This window comes from Monodon monoceros, unplaced genomic scaffold, assembly GCF_005190385.1.
Source record: "Monodon monoceros isolate NGI ecotype Baffin Bay Population unplaced genomic scaffold, NGI_Narwhal_1 Super_Scaffold_4, whole genome shotgun sequence".
NCBI lineage: Eukaryota > Metazoa > Chordata > Mammalia > Artiodactyla > Monodontidae > Monodon > Monodon monoceros.
The window spans coordinates 11,651,084-11,666,793 of record NW_021703781.1 but is presented as its reverse complement, the minus strand read 5'-3'; the positions used below and the strand labels follow the sequence as shown (position 1 = coordinate 11,666,793).

The 15,710-nt window shown below is 41.6% G+C and overlaps 1 protein-coding gene across 1 annotated transcript in view; it reads left to right on the top strand.

Moving 5' to 3' along the window:
* CCDC6 (coiled-coil domain containing 6) overlaps positions 1-15,710 on the top strand; it is a 112,076-nt gene that overhangs the window by 46,929 nt on the left and 49,437 nt on the right. Inside the window, exon 2 of the mRNA XM_029245201.1 lies at positions 7,478-7,627. Within this exon, the coding sequence (XP_029101034.1) occupies positions 7,478-7,627 (150 nt within the window). The remainder of the gene's footprint in view (positions 1-7,477; positions 7,628-15,710) is intronic.

The following is a 15,710-nucleotide window of genomic DNA, read 5'->3' as shown; positions in this document are numbered from 1 at the left end:
GCTAAAGAAGGGGCAAGGGTGTGAGCATTGTGCTATACCCCCAAAGCTGAAGTTGGTGTAACGGCGAGAGACTCGGAAGCCAGATAGGGTTTGCAGATTCGGCAAAAACAGACACAGGATGAGGAGTTGCGTTTATTTATTTATTTTTGGCTGTGCCCTGAGGCTTTTGGGATCTTAGTTCCCCGACCAGTGACTGAACTCAGGCCCTGGCAGTGAAAGCACCGAGTCCTAACCAGTGGACCGCCAGGGAATTCCCTCAGGTCTTTCATTAGATTAGTTACGGGATATTCTCAGATTTGCATATGTTTGTGGAGTTGAAGCCACCATCTCTTCAAATATGCTCCCTCCCTCTTTCTCTACTGGTACTCATCCTAGTCTTTAGTTAGTTGTGTGTTAACATCTTTTCATTTCCCTTGCTGTGTCGATTGATGTCTTTCACATTTGTGATCCTCTTGTTTCCTTGTGCGTGTTTTAGATAAAATTATTTTACAGCTTATGAGCATTTGAATGTCTGAAGCCTTTGCTTATCGTGAGGATAGGGTAGTTAGTGTCTGTGCGTGGAATCGTCGTCAGATAGTTTCTGTTAACTGATGCGTAGCGGTTTGTGTCCCTGATGTGTGGTTTTTGTTTGGGAACTCAACCTGGGGCCCTTCCACCTTTACCTTCGCTATTTCACTTGGCCATTTGTTGCTAGACATCTTTTTATGACGGTACATACAAACCATATTTTTAAAAAAATGGTTCCACTATGTTCCCCCCCGCCCCGTGGATGTGCCATAATTCTGTCCATTTCTCCTTTTAGCTAAGTGGAGATTCTGTAAGATTTCACTGTTTTCTCATGAATCATCCTGTACATGCCCCCTCCTCAAGCTTTTTTGTAAATATCTCTTGAGTGCTTACTCATGCGAGGTACTACATAAGCTCTTGATGTGAATTATGTGACTTTATCCTCATAACCAACCCAGAAGGAGGTGCCATTATTTTCACTTTACAGAGGAGAAAGCAATGGCTCAGAGAGGTCCCATGGCTTCCCTGAGGGTCACACAGCTGGAGGTGGCCATAGGCACCCTGCAAACCAGGCAGCCTGACCCCAGAGTCTGATGGTGTACATGCACATCAGACACATGCCCCCGCCAGTGACATTATTCAGAGTTTGGCCTGTGGACCTGTACTCTTTGTCACCGAGAGATAAGTTCTTAATCCATAATCCATGCAAACATTTAGCAGCTTCCCTAGCAATTTCTCCTTGCTCTGTATCCAGGCAAGTGACCAGTGGACTTATCTTCCTGAGCCAGGCGTGGACCAGTTTGGGTGTTGTTGAATTCATGGGACGAGGCATGTGTGTGGAGCTGTGTTCTGGTCATGTCTAATAGGACACGCACAGAGGGATGCGTTGTCCCCTGCAGGTTGGTGGTGAGGATGCGGTCTTTCACTGAAGCTGGTTTGAGAGGCACTGTAGCTTGATGAAGCTCGGTAACCTTTAGGGTCCTTTTTAACATCAAGATTCTCTTGTCCTGAAAGTCACCCTTTGTTGCCGTTTGAGCTCTTGCCCTCCAGTCCTGGAACAGTGGCCTGGGCGTAGTGTCTGGGGCAGAACAGCCCAGTTGTGAGGGCCAATCGTGATTCTTTTCTGGCTCCTGGGTACTTAGTGATTTGCTGGCAATACTGGAAGGAAATAAATAATATAAGTGCCTTCGTCCATCAGCTGTTAATTGCTTTTACTGCGGGCTGGTACGCAGTGTGAAGGAAGCACAAAATTACCTGGTGCTTTCATAGACTAAATAGAGAGTTGTAATACTTAGGCGTGTAATTGACATCACCTCCCTAGTCCTTTTTTTTTTTTTTTTTTTAAGTCATATTTTTGCTGTTTTATTTCCCTAGTTCTTCTAATAGAAGAAACGTAGGTGTGCACTTTGGGCTTGTCACATGTAGCACTTGTCACCCACCCCTGCAGTACTGGTACTTAAAGTGTTAGCCAGTGCAGGACCACTGCACCATAATGGTTTGTGCTGATAAACCCATGGGTATGACCGATGTTCAAGCGAGTCCTATAAGAGGTGCCAGCCATCAGTCATGAGCTCTACTGGACGCCGAGCATCTCCCAGAACAATTGATATGGGCAGTGATGCACCTAATAAATATGACAGCAGAGAAAAGAACCGAGTGTTACTCGGTTGCCCTGGTGGTTTCTGCTATCCTGAGAGTTTGGTTTCAGATGCTCTTTCGAACTGACGTGTTAAGATGATTAAAATTTGTACTGTAAGTGACTAAGCAACAGGATAATAAATTTAAATAATTAGAAGAATACATTTAAATAGGTTCCTAAATTTAAGGAATTTAAATAATTAAAATAATAAATAGAGCCTGCCTGGATTCTTCAGCATTAGAGCTTCAAGGTATCTTATTATTTATTATGATTTTTTGTTATTAAAGCAAGTCAGCGTTCAACTTAAAAGTAATTTTTTAAAACAAATGCAAATGTGTTATCTTGGCAGGCACTTGAACTTTCTCTTGCTTATATCCTTTACCCATGCCTGCTCTGAAATAGATAGTGCCTATATTTTTTTGCTTTGGAAACTGTCTTTTTTTTTTTATTCTTGACAGATGTTGAGTTGCATCATTTTACATAATTTTGGTCTTGGTACTTGAATTTTCAGCAGTGCTATTGTTGAGAGAGTTTGAATTCTCCTTTCTGTACTAACCCCTGATCTCCAAAATACCACTGATAAAGAACAGAAGCACTAAACAATCACATGGGAATCTCCTGTCAAATTTGTGCCCCAGTCGTGAGAGCAGTGGGTGAGAATGATTTCCTTATCAGAAAATTGTGCCCACCTAGAGTATGGTTGCCTCAGTATGTGGTGACTCAAGTGAAAAGAATTTTTTCTGAGAGAGAGAGAGAGAGAGAGAGAGAGAGTGTGCGTGTGTGTGTGTGTGTGTGTTTCCCAGAGGACTTGGTAAATTGCTCCTGTCTCTCCCATGCTCTCCCTTTCCTTTTTTTTTTTTTTTAATTGGACTCTTGGAGGATGGGGGAAGAGTGATGGAGACTTGCTTTGTACTCTAGTCCTCACATCACACATCGAGTGATCCCTGCTGGGTGAGGGTCAAAGTAGCAGACACCGATAAGTGAATAAGGTTATACCAACATTCACTCTGCTTCTGAACATAGCAGTTAGAACCTTATTGAACATGAAAATATAATCATATTTTTAATTGAACTGTAGTTACTGTGTAATATTATATAAGTTGCAGGTGTACAGTATAGTAACTCACAATTTTAAAAAGTTATACTCCATTTATAGTTATTATAAAATATTGGCTATATTCCCCATGTTGTACAATATATCCTTGTAGCTTATTTTATATCTAATTGTTTGTACCTGTTACTTCCCTACTCCTCTAACGCCTCTTCCCCCTTTCCCTCACCCCACTGGTAACCACTAGTTTGTTCTCTGTATCTCTAATCACAGGTTTTTAAAAATTTCCCCCCAGATTTTCCCAGTCTTCAACTCTACAAACGTATGTAAAACAAAGAGTTCCTAAGTTTTTGCTTCACATTTTCTTTTGAGAGTTTATGGAATTATAGGCAAACCTTGATTTTAAATTTTAAAATAAATTTTAGCTTTGGAAATATAGTTTTATTTTTGAATTTGTTTAGGTATGCTGATTTTAAAGCATTGCAGATAAAAGGGAAATAGATTGATAAAACTGATGAGATTCCACATTAGCCTGTTTTATCTTTGCTCTGTCTACCTGCCTGACCCCTAGTTCCTTGCAAATGGCACGTGGCCTGTTTTGCCGTTGTCTACCTAGCTCTTGACTTGGGGGAAATAAATTGGAAAGGTAATTTGTTTTATGGCCTAAATAAAAAGGCCTGTTTTGGAGTTTAGGGGAAGAAAAAGCCAGGATTTAAGATTAAGATTGAGAAGATAATGCACAAAGAATGGGAAGAAAGCTGCAGGGAGAATTCCAGATGGATGCTTCCTGCTTGTCTGTGATGCATGGTGCCTACTCTGGTTGTTAGTACACTAGAGCTGGTCTTTTAAAGATTTAATTTTTAAATTTATTTCTGGCTGCATTGAGTCTTCGTTGCTGTGCTTGGGCTTTCTCTAGTTGCAGCAGGCAGGAGCTACTCTTCGTTGTGGTGTGCGGGCTTCTCAATGCAGTGGCTTCTCTTGTTGCAGAGCACAGGCTCTAGGCGCGGGGGCTTCAGTAGTTGTGACTCGCGGGCTCTAGAGCGCAGGCTCAGTAGTTGTGGTGCATGAGCTTCGTTGCTCCAAGGCATGTGGGCTCTTCCCAGACCAGGGCACAAACCCGTGTCCCCTGCATTGGCAGGCGGATCCTTAACCACTGAGCCACCAGGGAAGCCCCTGGAGCTGGTCTTTTAACCAATTTTCTCTGGGGCTGTATTGGATATGGCACTTTGTCTTTTGTCCTCATTTACGTGTTAATTTCTAACAGTGCCCCGTGACCAGTTGGAAAAAGGGTGAACTGGAGTTTTGTGTTTCAGGGGCCTCGAGTCTTGCCCTTCAGATGTGTGGTTTTTCTCTGGGATGACAGTGGGAGGCAGAGTGACAGTCCCCGTGCTTAAACCTTAGCAAAATGAAGCCTTGAACAAAATCTGTGCCCGGCCTGCTTAACCCCTCGTTAAGCTAGAGAGGCTTTAACTAGCTTCCACAGAACAGTTCCTCACACTGGTGGTGGGTCCTGAGAGTGGAGTTGTCTATGAATGGGCTTTGCCTAGAAATAAGTGGCTACTCTAAAGTGGTGAAGAATTTTGTTGGCTAAAGCTCGAGTCTCTCACAACCGTCACTCATTTTGGAAGGCACTTTCAGAGCAGATCTAGCTCGAACATCGCCCTCTCCGAATCCTTTTTATTTTATTTATTTTATTTTTTGGCCGGGCTGCAAGGCATGTATGTGGGACCTTAGTTCCCTGACCAGGGATCGAACCCACGCTTCCTGCAGTGGAAGCGCAGAGTCTCAACCACTGGATCACCAGGGAAGTCCTCCCGATCCTTTTTATAATAAATTTGCTACTTTCCCTGGGAAGAATTGCAAAGCAAACCCAATGCTCTGTGAAATACAGGACCCTGTTAATTATTAGAGTTGTTTCCGTTAATCTAGTTATAATTCACATACCATAAAATTCACCATTTTCAAGTGTACAGCTCGCTGACTTTTAGTATATTCACCAGGTTACATAACCCTGTTAGCACTGTCTAATTCCACACCATTTTCGACACCCCAGAAGAATCCCTGTACTCAGAAGCGGTCATTCCCCGTTCTCCCACCTCCACCCCTCCCAGCCCCTGGCAACTACTAATCTATTTTCTATCACAGAGTTTTGTTTTATATTACACTGAGACCTGTTACCCCTGTAACTTAATGATGGATGAAATATGGGAAGGGTGAGGGGCTGAGGTGGAAGTTTCATGAATAAACCCTTAGGGCCTGGCCTCTTAGCTTCTCACTTCTGGGTCCTTGTGTACAGGGGGGAGGTGGTCTGCTGGGCCTCTGAGTCTGGTTCTCTGTTACTGTCTGTGGGTAAATTTCCCAGTCATTGAACATAGGGAATGCCTGGTAATAGGCAAGAAGTTGAGTCTGACTTGATAACGAAATGAATTTATGGCAAACCTTTTGAAATCTAAGTGCACAGTCACCTGCAAAGGCATTACAGTTCCCCTCTCTACCATTTTTGTCCTGTAGCTTTTAGAATAATCAGAATTCAAATCATATAGAACTTTGTCAGTCAAAACCAGAAATCAGGTAGCTCAGACAGATTGCGGGCTTGGATATGTGTGTCAGATATGCCTGAAAGAAATGCTTTGGGTTCCTTCCCATTGCACTAGGATGAGATCTTGAGGTCTGAGAGTTTTGAAGCCGAGTTGGAGGTTAATTTAAAGGGAAGGGGGGAAGTGCCAGTCCTGGGCAGTGTTCCCTTGACCATGGAGTAAGGAGTATGACCTTGAGAAGTGCTAATGAATTACGGAGTCTGTAAGGGCCTGGGAACCTAGGGCCTGCTCCCCGGATGTGCTTGGCTGGTCATAAAACCTTATTAGATGAGTGATGTGTTCTTTGCTGTTCCCATCTCCCGGCCTATCCCAAAATGCTGTCTTAAAGAACTGGACTGCAACACCTCCTCCTGAAGTTTCCATTTTCTACGTAGCTGTTTTTCAGTCTAAGTACTACATACACGTGGCTTTCTTTGGTAGATTTGCTTGGCAGGCAGTTCCAGGCCCTGGCATCCTTCTCTCTGCTGCTATCATGGGGAGCAGGGAGGATGGGCTCCCCAGAAATCAGGGCTCTAGGGGGCCCTGGGTGTCGGGGAAGTCAGTGTGTATGTACAGAAATCCAAACCAGCTGAGTTGGGAGTGGTTGGCGGACCTTTTACAGGAAAAGGTGGTAACTGTTTAATGTAGGTGCCCTTTTGTCTCCTGCCCTCTAGCTCTCTTGTATTATTATAAGTGACAGGTACTGGAGGCTTGGAATTGATGCAGTTCTCCCTTCCTGGACTTGGCAGATGAAACAGGAATGCATTTTTGGGGATTAACACATCAAAATGTTGCAGTTTAAAAAGTACTTTGAATAGAGTTGAGTCCATTTGAAAGAAGTACCCTTTTTCTGAAAAGATTAATTTCCTTCAAGGATGGCTGGTTTTTCTGTTTATTCTGTTAGAACATAGGTGGTGGAAGGGATCTCCATGGAATTATGCCTGACCCCCTTTTCTTCTGTTTTTAATGCTCAGTAATGCCTGTCCGTGCCCTCACCTCCAGAAAATTCCCAGTAGGGAAATAAATAAGTGAAAAATGACACTCTCATCCGTCCTTACCCTTCACTCCCTGGATTCTTGCTGCTTTGCAGTTAACTACTTTTTAGCCGTTTGCTGTGTTTCCTTCCAGCAACTATTCAACGAACATGTAAATTAATCTATGTCTATCTGTATTGCTTTTTAAATTGCATACCGAAACCCTTTCAGTAACATCTTAAAGAGATGACATGATTTTACGATTTCACTTTTAAGCGAGAGGTACTTCTCTGCTTCAGTAAAAATGTTGCCTAGGTATTTTACCTCTGAACCTTTGAGATGTGGAGAGTTGTAGAGAGTTGTCATGAATCGATGCATATACCCCAATACTGGACCCGTCTGCCCTATGCGAGAAGAAGCTTTCTGTAGTCTGGTGATTGACTTGGGATGGCTTCTAAAAATTGCAAAACAATCTTTGTTAATTTCTTTGGAATATCTCTTTAAGAAGAGGGGCCATGCATTATACAGGGAGGCCCTTTGGGGTAACAGATTTACTTTTATGGCTGCTACTGAGTTCCTCTGTTTTGTGCTTCTTGGGGTATATTGGTTCACAGTTAAAAATAGAGCTCTAATTAAAATGGGTGCCCTCTCTGGAAATAAGAACTATATTTCAATTAGTAAATTCCTGTTTCCTTAACATATTTTTTTGTTCTCTTTTTTATTTTAACAGCAAGCCCGGGCTGAGCAGGAAGAAGAATTCATCAGTAACACTTTATTCAAGAAAATTCAGGCTTTGCAGAAGGAGAAAGAAACCCTTGCTGTAAATTATGAGAAGGAAGAAGAGTTCCTCACTAATGAGCTCTCGAGAAAATTGATGCAGGTAAATTACCTTTTCTCCCCTCTCATCTTCCCTGCCTGTTTTCTTCCCTAGGAAAAAAATGACTGTGATACAGCACTTTGCTTGAAACGTTTGCTGATGAGGTTGTAGCTAAAATTCTTTAGAGATTAAAAATACCTAGTAAAGATGGCAGCAGTGTAATACTCAAGACTGTGCTTCTGTGGTTCCTAGCTCGTCTGCTGAGGTAAGGTAAGATATTTTATACCCTGAGCATTTCAAGAAACTGCTGATAAGCCTGAGGCCTTAGCACAGGAGTAAATGCTGTATGCAGTATTTTGGAATTATGAGGATTAACACCAAATATGAGATTTCTTTTCCTGTAGTGTTGAATCTGTAATGACTACATAAACATTTTTGGCAAGCAGAAGCGGGTCTTTTGCACGAATATGTGAGGACACAAAGGGAAATGTCAATTTGGGGGGAGAAAAAGATACGTATCTGTGATAGTTAAAATTTTACACAATCGTGTTCACATGGGTGAGTAATATGTTACTGAACAAATAACAAATGTTGAAACTTAACATTTATCGCTAATGGTGTATAGAAGACAACACACAAAACATATAGAAGTTCTGATGTTTCTAGTTCAGAGATTCTCCTCCTCCCCTTCCTGTTTGGTTTGGTTTTCCTCGAAGCTTACTAGTAAAGTACAAAAGTAGAATTTGTTTAGGGCAAATATTTTGCGGTGTATTTAATATGAACTTGAGAATGAGTAGGACACTGAGTTTTCCTTATTTAACAAAGCGTGTCCAAAATAGTGGGGAGGTATAAAATTTTCCGAGGAGGACCACAGTTACCATTTTGTTAGATGGCTGTAAAAGGTAGGAACACTCCCTTGTATTTTCTATTCAGTGGTATTACTAACAATTTCACTCATTAATTTGATTGAAATACATATTTTAGTGAGATTACAACACAAGGCTATTTGGGGCTTTTAAAAAACTTCCTAAATTCTTCTCTTACCTTCTAACATATAAAATATTAGAAGAGAAGACCAGAAACCTTAGTGTTAAGACCATGCAATGGTCCAGGCAACTTTTACCCCATCTTTCTTTTCTTCTCATTTTCCTACCTAATTACTGAATAAAGATACCATTGCAGTCTTGTACAAAATTTGGTTTATATGGTAGCTGATGGAATGTGAAGGATAGAGGTACCCAGGCATTATTGTCTAGCAGAGATTTATGGTGAAATTTCTGCATTGAAACTTTTTCTTTATTCCTGTGTATTCTGATTTAGACAAAAAACGAGGAAGAAGGTTAGTTTGACCTTTGACTCTACCTCACCTTGGCAGCATTAGACGAATTATTCTGCATGTTGCTTCTAGAAATATAAGGATGCGATCGATTATCGTTTGCTCTTCTGAATTTAGTGTGTAACCAGGTGTCCTGATTTTTAACACTTCAAGAAACATTTTTTGGTTTTCAACTTGCATAGTCATTGGTATTTGGAGTCTGATTAAAGTACATTATAAAGCAGTCAAAACCTAGCCAGATTATACTCCTTTTCTCTGGAAAGACTTATTTTCATTGTGAGTGGTCTGTAGCGTGTCGTTTATAACTAATCTCTCATTCACTTATTATCATGACCCACCTACTTTCCAAGGACGTGGATGTCCCTTAAAATAAGCTGCTGAACAGAATGAAAGCACAAGAGACACGTGCAACGAAAAGGAGGTTAGTTATAGAAATGTACTTGGCATAAGGAGGTTTGAACTTAAAATTTAAGCTCTGAGCATCCTATAAATAAAGCTATAACTTGGAAAAACATAGTGATTCTTTTCACAATTCTTACATTAAAAGAACTAGTTTTACTTGGTCAAGAGAAAAAAATTTTCATATATTAAAAACTTAAATTTTTTTGAGGGGCATGGATCTTTCTAAAGCTACTGAATAATAAGCAAACTGAACAGCACAAGAAACTGTTTTTGCCCAGAGTAGTCTGTCATGTGGAGCGCTTGTCTTCACATGGCCGGGTCTTATGTTTGCCCTCAGTCAAAATAAAGCGTCCGGTGCGAGGGTGTGAGTCTATTGTTTCGGGAGCTCTAGGTGGGTCTGTAGCCCGTCAGTGGTCTCACCTGTCGAATCTGGACAAATGGATGGTCAGCATGTCTCTGAGACAATCTCTCATGAATCTCAGCTTGGTTCTTACGCCATATATATTTTTTGTTTTTGTAGTAAAATATAAATAACATAAACAAAACAGAATTTGCCTTCTCAGCCATTTTTGAGTGTATAATTCAGTGGCATTAAGGATTGTACATTCACATTGTTGTGCAACGATCACCACCATCCATCCCCAGAACGTTTTCAAACTGAAGCTCTGAACCCATTAAAAAATAACTCCTCATTCCCCACCCCTGGTTCTTCGTTTTGAAAGGACACAGTTGGCAGGTAGTTTGAGGTTGAGGTCTCTGGCAAGTTCTGGAGCTATGTCTGTTCTGTGGCATGGTAGGTGATCTCTCACTTTAGACACCAGATATCACAGCATGCCATTTTGTGGTAAATACCTGAGAATCCCTCTTACCGTTGGCCAGTTGGAAGGATCTTGTATAGATGCAGGGAAGAAGAGCTGTGGGCCTACTGTACGCATCCCCCAGGCTTTCCTGAAGGATTTCAGCCAGTCCTTTGTTGAGGCTCACATCTTCTGCCACCCAGTATTGTAGAACTAATCTCCATCTGGAAGATTTTTAGAGTAATTGGTATCAGTAGGCTTTTCCAACTGTGTAATTACTTCATTAAGACTCTCTAGGACGGTTGCTTCTGGATAAGACCTTGTTATGATAGCCTACTAAGAGAAGCTGTGTTGCAGGTGACACTGATGGACAAAGAAGTAAATTGACCTGTTCACCAGGGAAGTGTCTAGCATTTTTCACCCAAAGGCTGCTTAGAGGCTATTTATGAAACAATTTTGGTTTTGTCATTTGTTCTATGGCTATTGTCTCCGATAGTGATTGAGCAGTGCTTTTATGTGCATTTCAAAGGAATTCTTTGGTCCTGAGAACAAAACGAGATTATTACTATAGAGGAGATACCTCCCTTCCCATCTGCTATGATAGAGGTGGTATCTAATACCTTTAAAAACTGAATCAAGTTTATTTAAGTGTAGATGAGTGGAAATCCCTTTGCCCTTTTAGAAGGTCAAGTTTGGAAGATAGGTTCAATGTTTCCAAATATGTTAAGCCCATCTGAAACAAACAAAAACACACACACAGAGAGAAGCATGCAGCTTTCCTCCCTTGTTTTTGTATATATCTGCAAGATAGTTACCTTGATTTTGTGAACACTGTCGTCTGAAAGATCCGCATCCTTCTGAGCCCAGACCATGGGATTGATTGACCTGATTGGTGAAAATGGTCTGAAAAAGAGCCTTCTAGTCTAATGCCAAGCCTACATTAGAACTAAATTCAGCCCTGGAATGCCTTGAAGAGAGGTTTTAGTTTAATCATAATTTGTAATTAAAATTTATAAGAAATGTTTTATGAGCAAACTCTTCAGAAGAATTTGATATATAATATTTATGTTAGAAAAAAAGTCTAAAAGACTCTTCTCTGAAACGTTAGCTGTAATTATACTTGGGTGCTGAGCTTATAGGTTATGTTAATTTTCTTTTTGATCTATAAAACTTTTTTTATACAGCAGGTTTTTATTAGTTATCTATTTTATACATATTAGTGTATAGGTGTCAAGCCCAGTCTCCCAGTTCATCCCACCATCACCACCCCACCATGTTAATTTTCTTATGCTCCATCTCATTTTGTAGAAAGCAACGTGCGTTACTTTTGTAATCGGAAAATATCTTACTTCCTAAAAAGGAAATTTAAAAATTCTGATGCCTGTTTTGTCCTTACCTTTTGAAACCTCCTTCTGTGTCACTGACTTTTACAGCTCACAGTCCTGCAGTTGCTACTGAAGCAAACTTTAGTCTGCTTACCTGATGCGCAAAAAAACTAGTCCACTGATACCGGGTTGTGGTGAAGGAAAGTACAGTGTTTATTGCAGGGCACCAAGCAAGGAGAACAGGCAGCTTGTGCTCAAAAGACCTGAACTCCCCAATGGCTTTTAGGGAAGAGTTTTTAAAGACAATGTGAGGGGAGAGGGTTACAAGGTGCACGATCAGCTCGTGCACGATTCCCTCATTGGTTGATGGCGCGGTAATGGTGATATTTCAGGAATCTCAGTCATTAACTTTCTGGTTCCAGTCGGTCTGGGGTCTATGTGTGCTGGTGGTCAGCATGCAGCTAACTTCTACCTGGTGGGGGTTTTAGTATCTGCAAAACAACTCAAGGATATGGCTTAGGATATTATTTATAGCCCTTGAAGAGGAACTAAAGGTCCTTGACTTTGTTTTATGGCTAAACTATTATTATTCTGTCTTGCTTGACTGTTTTCTCACTTCTCTGGTTAAATTTGCTCTTTGGAACTCAGAGAAGGCCAAGGAGGCTAAAGCTTTGCTACAGACCAAGAGGCAGGGGTTGCAGCAGGGACGGGGGTAGGATGGAGATCTCTCCCTGGTAAGGCCCTGAAGGGCCCTACTTGGTTTCACTATCATAGTTGCATCTGTTTGTCATGGACAGCAGTGCACGGGAGCTCCTTGCAAAGTCAGGCTCATTTTGCAGTGATGGAAGATTCTGGACTGCCCACATCGTTAAGAGCTAGCATAAACAGAATGCTCTAATGATTGGCTTAACTGTCTTGTCACTCTTGATATGATTCATTCCATTGGCCCCTCAGTCTTAAAACTTAAAAAAAAAAATCCTTAATTCCGCCGCCTAACTGTTAACCACCAACCACCCGTCACCAGTGCCAACTGCAAGATCTGTTGTTGCTGAGTTTGATGGTGGTTTTAGCACTCGTGGATTTTCTCCTCAGTTTTTTGTAAGCCCAAGGCATCAGGTTCACTTCCTGCTCTTGGGAAGCCCTGTTCACTTGTGGCCTACACTCTTCTCAACCAAGACCACTGCCAAAAGGTAATGAATATTTGTTTTAATCTTTTTTTTTAAAAGGCTGGAACAGGAGTGAGATAAGAGTACTAGGTATTATATGTATCTCTGAATCTTTTCCCTCTAATCCAGTATTCAAATTTTAGACCTTAAAATAACAGATAGGTTTGTAGTTTTGTTCTTTAGATTCACGCTTGAAATTGGATCTGGTCCTCAGAAAGTAATGCCACTATAGCTATAATAGAAATTATTGTACTCATTTTCTTATGGGGGAGGCACATTCTTATTGATGGTTGAAAGCACTTACGAATAAAGTTTTCCTGGATCTCTTGTTAAGTGGCATGGCTTATTTTTACCATTATTGACTTGCTCCCTGAGGTGAAAATGCCTCCTGGAATTAAAGCAGTTGCAGTTTCCTAGCATCTATGGAAAGATGATATATGGAGGGAAGGAAGGAAGTTGTGGGCAAAAACCACTGCTGAAGCTGCCAATACCAAATGATGTATTGCCGAGCAGTTCGGAGTGAAACTGAGAGGAAGGATTTCAGTAAGTCTCCAAATCTGCCTATTCATCTAGGCAAAGGCTTACCTTCATTTTCCTTCTCCCTCTCCTCCCCTCAGTCTGGAGAAGTAGTTTCTTCTTCCAATACCAAGTGATTGGGTGCAGGATTTTCCTGCAGCGTGCACTTCCCTAGCCTCTGCAAGGCTGTGTCTCTGGGCAGCTGGAGTGTCCTCAGGCATTAGAAGTGAGTGTAGACCCCCAGTTCCCTTCTCAAGCCTGTACACCAGAATCTGAAGCTGCCTTTTTTTTTTTTTTAACATCTTTATTGGGGTATAATTGCTTTACAATGGTTTGTTAGTTTCTGCTTTATAACAAAGTGAATCAGCTATATGTATGCATATATCCCCATATCTCCTCCCTCTTGCGTCTCCCTCCCACCCTCCCTGTCCCCCCACTCTATGTTGTCACAAAGCACCGAGCTGATCTCCCTGTGCTATGCAGCTGCTTCCCACTAGCCATCTATTTTACATTTGGTAGTGTATATATTATCAATGCTACTCTCTCACTTCGTCGCAGCTTCCCCTGTGTCCTCAAGTCCATTCTCTACGTCTGTGTCTTTATTCCTGTCCGGCCACTAGGGTCATCAGTACTGTTTTTTAAGATTCCATATATATGTGTTAGCATACGGTATTTGTTTTTCTCTTTCTGACTTACTTCACTCTATATGACAGACTCTAGGTCCATCCGTGAGGCTCCCTTTTTTTACTTCAAGTTCTCCAAGTCACTAAGACGGCAGTGCAGTGATTTTGTTTGTTCAGGCAGCAAAATCACATGTCAGGGTGATAAATATGTATGAAACTCTGTTTAGTTCATTTTAAAGGCACCGAGGCTAACACTGCCGTTGCATCCATTCAGGTGAAAACTTGTTCCCTGATGGCAGGGGGGAAGAGACCTTGAAATATGTTCTTCATTAAGCTGGCTCGACCAGTGGCCCTCTTGGCTTTTAGTTTTTCAGGGCTATTAATGCTGAGCAGGAAAATTGGCCATCACCTAATAGCTAACAGAACATTTGGGGCAAAGTTGGGTTTTCTTCTTGTTGTTTTTCATTCCAGATTATCTGAACCTCAGCTTTGTGTGTTCTTTGTTTCTTTTCACGGAGCAAGGGGCTTATACATTGTGTTCACAATGCATCTGCAAAAGGCTTCTGGGATGTTTTCATTGCATTTTAAATGCTGCAACCACCAGAGGGCAAATTATAAGCCAAAACTTTCCTGTTAGCAGCATGCCAGAAATCTCTCAGTCTCACATAATTTGCACTGTGATTAGAAAATGCACTAAATTTGATGCAGTTCTTTAGTCTTCAGAAATCACTGAGTTTTTTTTCAAAGTGTGTGCATGTGTGTTGTCGTTACGGCCGGAGTTAATGTGCCAGCCTCTCCAAAGTGTAAGGGCAAGGGCAAGGGCTTAGAAGCCTCCCAGGCTGACTTCTTTGATGAAATACGGGAAAGCGCGGGTAGGAAATAAAGGTAGAAGGAAAAGGAAATTAAAAATAATGAGGTGGGCTTCCCTGGTGGCACAGTGGTTAAGAATCCACCTGCCAACGCAGGGGACATGGGTTCAATCCCTGGTCCGGGAAGATCCCACATGCCGTGGAGCAACTAAGTCTGTGCGCCACGGACTACTGGGCCTGCGCTCTAGAGCCTGCGAGCCACAACTACTGAAGCCTGTGCGCCTAGAGCCCGTGCTCCGCAATGAGAGAAGCCACCGCAATGAGAAGCCCGCGCACCACAACAAAGAGTAGGCCCCGCTCGCCGCAACTAGAGAAAGCCCCCGCGCATCAATAAAGACCCAAAGCAGCCAAAAGTAAATAAATTAAAAATAAATAAATAAATAGTAAGGTGAAGCTGGAGTGAGAGGTTGCTTTCTTCACCAGCATAGGGGTAAGCATTGTTATTTCTAATTGAAAAGGTGAATCTTGGTGTTTGAAGGATACTTTGGCTCCACTGTAGATGGACTTGAGCTATCACTGGAAACACTTTTCAAATGATTTCAAAACTACAGTTATAAATGTTGCAACGTTTTGCATTTATTGGGTAAATTTTTTTTTCATTTTCAAAACAGTTTACACTCAGCCCAGTTAGTAATTACCTTAAAATACAGAGTTATATCCTGCTGCTAATTATCTTTACTTTCCTTTTTCCTCTTTATTCATTAACTGGATAAGAAAGATGGGGCTTTTTATTTTAATTTACAGTAAGGTCTCAGCTTAGAATGAATTCTTTCTTTGGGCTAAATACTCTCTATTCCTCAAAGAAGAAAAGGCTAGTTTTTACGAAATGGATTATTTTTTGCAGGTTAACTCTAGAGCCTAAAGGACTTCTTTATCTTATTTGTGGAGCATCTTTTTTAAACCTCCCTCCTAACCAGATTTCTTTAAAGGTGTAAATGCCTTTTTTTTTTTTTTGCGGTACGCGGGCCTCTCACTGTTGTGGCCTCTCCAGTTGTGGAACACAGGCTCTGGATGCGCAGGCTCAGCGGCCATGGCTCACGGGCCCAGCCGCTCTGCAGCATGTGGGATCTTCGCAGACCGGGGCACAAACCCATGTCCCCTGCATCGGCAGG